The 7,626-nt window shown below is 65.5% G+C and overlaps 1 protein-coding gene and 1 long non-coding RNA gene across 3 annotated transcripts; both read left to right on the top strand.

The window, feature by feature from the left end:
• Positions 1-1,536: 1,536 nt before the first annotated feature.
• LOC136059800 (uncharacterized) lies at positions 1,537-2,082 on the top strand. 2 transcript variants are annotated; one of them, XR_010623308.1, is made up of 4 exons: positions 1,537-1,552; positions 1,609-1,722; positions 1,786-1,840; positions 2,032-2,082. It is a non-coding gene; the product is annotated as an uncharacterized LOC136059800 (long non-coding RNA). The 2 variants fall into 2 exon arrangements; XR_010623307.1 differs by lacking the exon at positions 2,032-2,082 and having other exon boundaries at positions 1,786-1,852.
• Positions 2,083-3,622: 1,540 nt separating this feature from the next.
• On the top strand, positions 3,623-6,532 carry TGFBR3L (transforming growth factor beta receptor 3 like). Its single transcript, XM_065753943.1, is given in 7 exon segments — positions 3,623-3,678; positions 3,770-3,858; positions 4,211-4,315; positions 4,776-4,996; positions 6,219-6,311; positions 6,425-6,474; positions 6,477-6,532. Coding segments are annotated over 6 exon segments (591 nt in total). The 5' UTR covers positions 3,623-3,678; positions 3,770-3,792.
• The last annotated feature ends 1,094 nt before the right edge of the window (positions 6,533-7,626 follow it).

The following is a 7,626-nucleotide window of genomic DNA, read 5'->3' as shown; positions in this document are numbered from 1 at the left end:
CGTGAGGGCGACAGTGTCTGTGTGTCCCCTCTGGGTGTCCTTGTGTCCCTGCTGCCATCTCTGTGTCCCCATGCTCTGTGTGTCCCCGTGTCCCCATGTCCTTGTGCTCCTGTGTGTCCCCATGTCACTGTGCTGACACGTGTCCCCCATGTCCCTTTGTGTCCCCGTGTCCATGTCCCCACATCCCTGTCCTCCTGTGTCCCCATTCCCACATCCCATTGTCCCCATGTCCATTTCTATGCGTCCCCTTCTGTGTCCCCGTGTCCCTGTGCTCCTACGTGTCCCTGTCCCCACATCCCTGTGTTGCCATGTGTCCCCATGCTGTCCCCCCCGTGTCCCCACGTCCCCGTGCTCCTACATGTCCCTTGTCCCCACTTCCACGTGTCCCTATGTCCCCAATCCTAATCCCTCCACCCCCACGTCCCATCCCACGTCCCCACACTCCTGAGCCCCTCCCCCCCCCCCCCGTGTCCCCATCCCTTCGCTCCCCCACGTCCCCACGTCCTCAGTCCCCCCCTTCCCTCCCCACAGGAGCACAACTTCATCAAACGCTATGAGACGCTGGAGGTGGACGTGGCCTCGTGGTTCAAGGACGTCATGGCCCGCACAGAGTCCCCACGCAGCGCCGGTGGCCTCAGCCAGCACCACCTGCCCTTCTTCACCAGGTAGCACCCGGCCCCCCGCCCGTGCCACCCACCCGTGTCACCCACCCGTGTCACCCGCGTGCCACCCAGCGCTGCCATCCCACAGCCTGGGACCTCTGTCCTGCTGCGTGCCCAGCGCGTCCCAGTAGCTCCCAGTTGTTCTTCTGCTGTGGGCTGGAGCGTCCCAGTCCATCCAGTGTGTCCCAGTAGAGCCCAGCACGTGACGTCTTCGTGTGTCCCCTCCATCCCGGTCCTGCGTGGCACATCACATCCTCCTGTGTCCCGTCCCAGTATGTCCCAGTACCTCCCAGTGTGTCCTGATGCAGCCTGGCGCATCGCATCCTCCTGTGTCCCAGTATGTCCCATCCCATCCCAGTACATCCCATCCCAGTATGCTCCAGTGTGTCCCGATGCAACCCAGCGTGTCGTGTCCTCACGTGTCCCAGTACATCCCAGTATGTCCCAGTCAGTGTGTGCTGACGCAGCCTGGCACATCACATCCTCCTGTATCCCATCCCAGTACGTCCCAGTACCTCCCAGTGTGTCCTGACTCAGCGTGACCCTCGTGTCCCCATCCCACACTGGGTGACACCGGGACGGGTTCGCCCACGTGCCTCAGTGTCCCCACTGTCCCCGAGTTGGGGACACACGGGGCCGGGACACGGGGGGACAGTGTGACACGGGGACGTGACACGGGGACACGGCTCGGGACGTGGCGCGGGCACACAGAGCTGCAGCTGTGACACGGGGATGTGACACGGGGATGTGACACGGCGGAGATGTGACGTTGGCACGTGGTGTGGGGGACGTGGCACCGAGGGACAGAGGGACAGCGGTGGCCCCCACGTGGGGACACGGACCGGAGAGAGGTGACGTGGGACGGCGCTGAGGTGGCACTGGGACGTGACGTGGGGACACGGCACGGAAGCGGAACTGGAGTGTGACATGGGGACACGGCGCTGAGGTGGCACGGGATGTGGCACTGGGATGTGACGTGGCACAGAGATGGCACTGGGACATCGTACTGGGATGTGACGTGGCACAGAGATGGCACTGGGACGTGGCACTGGGATGTGACGTGGCACAGAAGTGGCACTGGGACGTGGCACTGGGACATACTGGGACGTGGCACAGCGCAGAGGTGGCACTGGGACATCGTACTGGGATGTGACGTGGCACAGAGATGGCACTGGGATGTGGCACTGGGACATACTGGGACGTGGCACAGCGCAGAGGTGGCACTGGGACGTGGCACTGGGATGTGACAGCGGTGGCACTGGCACGTGACGTGGCACTGGGACATACTGGGATGTGGCACAACACAGAAGTGGCACTGGGATATACTGGGACGTGGCACTGGATGTGACAGCGGTGACACAGTGCAGAGGTGGCACTGGGACGTGATGTGGCACAGAGGTGGCACTGGGACGTGGCACTGGGACATACTGGGACGTGACAGCGGTGACAGCATACTGGGACGTGGCACTGGGACGTGACGTGGCACAGAGGTGGCACTGGGACATACTGGGACGTGGCACTGGGACGTGACGTGGCACAGAGGTGGCACTGGGACGGGGACGCGGAGACGGGGGAGGGGACGCATTGTGAAGAGGGGATGTGACAAAGGAGGGACGCAGCGGTGGCCCTGCGGTGACACACGGGGACTCGGTGACAATCAGCGGTGGCGGTGTCCCCCCTCCCCCACCTTTTTGTGTCCCCGTGTCCCCGCAGCACGTGCAGTTTTAGTGCATTGTGGGCGCGGGGCGGCGGCTCCGCCTCGTTATCCCGGTTATTAATTATTATTATTATTATTATTGTTATTATTATTATTATTATAAATGCGCATGTGGAACCTGAGGGGCTGTGGGCGTCATCGCTTGGGGACGGGGGGGGGACGTGGGGTCATGGGGGGTGACATTGGGACATGGGGGACACGGTGACATTGGGGACATGAGGGACATGGGATGGATTTAGGACATGGGGTGACATTAGGACTTGGATGTGGTGACATTGGGGACATTGGGGGTGACATTAGGACATGGGGGTAGCATTAGGGACACAGGTGACATTGGGACATGAGGGACATGGGATGGATTTGGGACATGGGGGGGACATGAGGACTTGGGACAAAGTGACATTGGGGACATGGGGGTGACATTGAGGACGTTGGGGTGACATTGAGGACGTTGGGGTGACATTGGGATATGGGGGACATGGGATGGATTTGGGACATGGGGACATTGGGGACATTGGGGTGACACTGGGGACATGGGTGACATTAGGACTTGGACATAGTGGCATTGGGGACATGAGGGACATGGGATGGATTTAGGACATGGGGTGACATTAGGACTTGGACGTGGTGACATTGGGGACATGGGGGGTGACATTGAGGTGACATTAGGACATTGGGGTGACACTGGGGACATGGGGGTGACATTGAGGTGACATTAGGACATTGGGGTGACACTGGGGACATGGTGACATTAGGACTTGGGGGACACGGTGACATTGGGGACATGAGGGACATGGGATGGATTTGGGACATGGGGTGACATTAGGACATGGGGGTGACATTGGGGACATAGGGGTGACATTGGGGACATGGGGGTGACATTGGGGACATGGGGGTGACATTAGGACTTGGGGACACAGGATGGATTGTGGGACATTGGGGTGACATTGGGACACTGGGACTTGGCTGGGGACAGGAGATTTGGGGACATGGGAAGGTGACATTGTGGACACGGGGGTGGGGACAGAGGACCACGGGGACACACCGGGGGTGGGGGGGAGGGGCTGGGGGGGTCGTGGGTGCCACGGAAGTGACATATTGGGGAGGGGGGGGGGGGACACGAGGAGGCCACCCACATCCCGGCCTTGGTGTCCCCGGGAGACGTGCCTTGGGGACACCACGGGTGGGGGGGTACACTGGGACGGCCCCGCCCCCCCCCCCCCCCCCAACTAAAAATGGCGGCGCTGTGGACCCCCCCGGTGCTGCTGCTGCTGCTGCTCCCTGGGGGGGGACCCACAGGTGGGGATTTTGGGGGGGGGGGACGACAACGACACAGGGAGGGGGACATGGAGGGGACCACGTGGTTCCTGCCCCCCACCCCTCACTTTAGGGCCCCCCCCGGGATGGCCGTGGATGGTCCTGAAGAGCCGGGGGGGGGCCCGAGCCCACCGAGAGCGGCAGTGTGGGGGGAGAGAGGGGGTGAGTGGGGCACGGGAGGTGGGGGGGGGGGGGGGCGTTGGGGGGGGGGGGGGATTCTGGGAGGGAATGGGAGGTATTGGAGGGGTATGGGGGGGTTTAAGAGGGGGGGGGTTTAAGAGGATGGGGGGGGTGATTTGGGGCACTGGGGGAACTCGGGGGGTGGGAACGGATGGGGACTGGAGGAGTATGGGGGGGGCACTGGGGAAAATGGGAGGAGGGTGTGTGGGGGGGGGGGAGCAAAGGGGAACTGGGAGTTACTGGGAATCGCTGCGGGGGGTGCTGAGAGGCATTGGGGGGGGGGGGGATACAGGGGGTCACTGGGTTCCCCCCCCCACCCCACCCGACCCCTCAGCCGCGGTGCCCCCCCCGCCTCCGCCTCGACGTCTCTGCGTCCCCCGAGTTCCCCCCCGCCCCGGGGCCGCGCGCAGTGCCCGCGGGAGCGCGCGTCTTCGTGCAGGTGGGGGCGGGGGGAAGGGGGGGCGGGCCCCTCCCCGGGTCCCTTCCTCTTCCCCCTCCCCCTTGTCCCCTTCCCCCCCCCCCTTGTTTTCTCCATCTATTTTGGTGACCCCCCCCCCCCCTCCTCCTTGACCCCCCCCCCCACCCCCCTTTAGACTCTCTCCTTCTCCCCCTTCTGAACCCCGCCCCCCCCCATAAGTCCTCATGACCCCTCCAGGTGCCCCCCCCCAATTTTAAATCTCCCCCTGCCCCCACAACCCCCCCCCCCCTTACTCCCCCATTAATCCTCATACCCCCCCCCTCACCCCCACGTGTTCCCCCTCCCCCAGTTTTTGGATTTACCCCTCCACCCCTCCCCCCTTTTGCCCCCCCCCATCTCGCTTTCCCCAACTCCCCTCTCCCCCAAAATTTAGGACCCCCACCTATGCCTCCTGACCCCCCCTTATCTCCCCCCCCCGCAGATCTCTCTCTCCACGCCCCCCCCCGGCCTCACTTTCTCCCTCCGCCGCTGCTCCGTATCGCCGCGCTCCGCCCCCGGCCCCTCCCCCGACGGAGCCCCCCCGCGGCCTCTGGTGGTGCTGCGGGGGGGTTGCGGGGGGGGCACCGCGACGCTGCTGCGCTCCTTTCGCCTCCCCCCGCGCTTCGCCGAACCGCTGCAGTTCCTCCACTGCCGCCTGAGGCTGTGCGGGGGGGGGGGGGCTGCCCCCGGTAAAGGGGGGGGGGGGCTAAAAGTGGGGGGGGTCGTAAGGTGGGGGAGTCCTCCAAGTGGGGGGGGGGGGAGTGGAGTTTGAAATAGAGGGGTGTCATGGTGGGGGGGACATAAAGTGGGGGGGGGGGGGGGTTCAGAGGGGAGGGGAGTTGAAATTGGGGGCAGGCAGCACTTTAAAATGGGGGGTGGTCATAAGGGAGATCATGGGGGGGGGGGATTATGGGGGGATCCTGAAATGGGGGGGGGCACTGTGTGGGGGTACACAATGGGATCTGAATGGGGGGGGACAAAGGACATAACTGGGACCGGTATGGGGATGGGGGTCACTGTGGGGGGGGGGGGGGAGGGGCCGTGACCCCCTCCTCGCGCGTTGAGGTCGCGGTTCCCCACGCCTCCCCCTTCCCCCCCCCCCCCCCTTGGACGCTCCGTTTCCGCAGTGCCGCGCGGAGGCGCTGTTCCCGCGGGATGGGCGGAGCTTCAGGTTTAGGCCCCGCCCCGGGGCCCCCCGCCCTCCGCCTCGCCCCGCCCCCCGCCGCGCGCTGCGCACCGTCACGCGCCCCCATCGTGGTGACGTTGGGGACCGCCCCCACGGGTGCGGACCCCCCCCCCCCAAAATGAGACCCCCTCCCCCCTTCTCCCCGTCCTCCGCCCCATTAAAGCGTCCCCACCCATGAACCCCTCTACGGGACCGCCCCTAAAAAGCCCGCCCTACAAAGGACCCCCCCCCCACTTGGGGCCCCACTACGTGAGACACCCCCCCTCCATAGGACCCCCCCCCCCCCCCCCACTCCTTTGGGACCCCCCACCATAGAATCGCCCGCAATAGAGGACCCATTTTATGGCACCCCATCCCAAGGATCCCCCCCCTCCCCCAGGAACGCCCCCCCATGGGGTTCCCCTCCCCCCAGAAAGACCCCAATATGGGGGCCACCCATATAGGACGCCCCCCTCCCATGAGACGCCCCCTCTATGGAACCCCCACTTCCAAGCCCTCCCCCCCCCCCATGGGAACCTCTCCCCATGAACCCCTCCAATGCGGACCCCCCCCCCCCCACGTGAGACCACCTCTACATCATTTCCCCCCCACTTAAATCCCCCCCCCCCCCCGCTCTCCATGGGATCCCATTAAAGCACACCCGGACCCCCTCCCAATCCGCCCCCCCCCCCCAAATAACACCCCTCCCCTCCCCCACAGGTGCCCCCCCAGGACCTTTCCCCCCGCCCCCACCCCCGCACTTCGCTTCCCCCCTCCTCCCCCTCAGCTGCAGCCCAGGACCCCCCCCCGTGGGTGAGTGATGGGATTTCTTTTGGGGGGAGGGGGGGGAAGAGATTGGGGTGGACCAACCCCCCCCCCCCTAAAAATGCCCCCCCCCCCCCCCCCCCCCCCCCCCCCCCCCTCAGAGCCGCGGTGCCCCCCGGGGCTGTGGCCGCTGTTTCCTTCGGGGCCTTCGTGGTGGGGCGGCGCTGGTGGGGGGGCTGTGGTTCGTGCACGGCCGCACAGGTCAGTAACCCCCCCCCCAAAAAAAATCCCCCTCCCCAAAACCTGTGCCCTTTATGGCTCTGATCCCTTATGGCTCAGCCCTTCCCCCCCCCCCCCAACTACAAATGCACTTCCTCCCTCAGCCGCCCCCGGCCCCCCCCCCGGCCCCCTCTGGCTCTGTCCCCCAGCGTGGGGGGGTGCAGGTATACTGGGAGCACTAGGGAATGGTGGGGGGGGGGCACTGGGAAGTAACTGGGAGCGCTGGGGAGGGTTGGGGGGCTACTGGGAGCAGTGGGGAGGCGGTGGGAAGGAGTGGGGGGAGGGAACTGGGGGATACTGGGAGGGGAGGGGGGGGGTACTGGGAAGAAATGGATTGATTGGGAAGGGGGGGGGGGGCTGGGAGGTGACTGGGAAGGAGTGAGGGGGGTACTGGGAGCACTGGGAAGGAGTTGGGGGTAACTGGGGAGCAGTGGGAGGGGGGTGGCTGCACTGGGACGTTACTGGGAGCACTGGAAGCTTACTGGTGCCCCCCCTCTCCCCCCCCCCCGAAGCCCAGGACCACCGACCCGAAGCTGCCGCCATCCAGCCCCCCCCCCCCCCGGGAGCACCGTGAGCCCAGGACACCCCAAATCTGGGGGCAACTCCCCCACCCCACATTGAAGACCCCCCCCCCCCACCCCCCAAATCCAAGACCCTCCCCCTCAAACCCCTCCCCCAGTGCTGGGGGGTAAAATAAAGCCCCCCCCCCCCCCCCACCAATGTTCCAGAGGGTGGGGCGTTTTTAGGCAAAACCCGACCCCCAGATTTCTTTTTGGGGGGGGGGGGTTGGGGGGTGTCTGTGTGTGTGGGGGGGGGCGGGGGGGGGGAAGGGCACGCACAACATTTTGGGGACAATCTCCACATTTTTGGGGTCCCATTGGCCCACAGCGTCTGTATTTCTCTGTACAGCATATAAACAGCAAAGTGGGGGGGGGGGGGGGGGGACACGGAAAGGGGGGGAGGGGGGTGTCCCTATTACACCCATGGGTCGTTGGGAGGTGCTCTGGGTGTCCCTCGGTGCCCCCCCCCCCCCCATCAGTGTCCCATTGGACCTATGGGTGTCCCTTAGTGTCCCCTGGGTCCT

Source organism: Cyrtonyx montezumae, unplaced genomic scaffold (assembly GCF_038088225.1).
Source record: "Cyrtonyx montezumae isolate F1298 unplaced genomic scaffold, pur_monq_1.0 scaffold_86, whole genome shotgun sequence".
NCBI classification, from domain to species: domain Eukaryota; kingdom Metazoa; phylum Chordata; class Aves; order Galliformes; family Odontophoridae; genus Cyrtonyx; species Cyrtonyx montezumae.
Note: the sequence above shows the minus strand (reverse complement) of the source record. Positions and strands in the feature narration are given on the sequence as shown.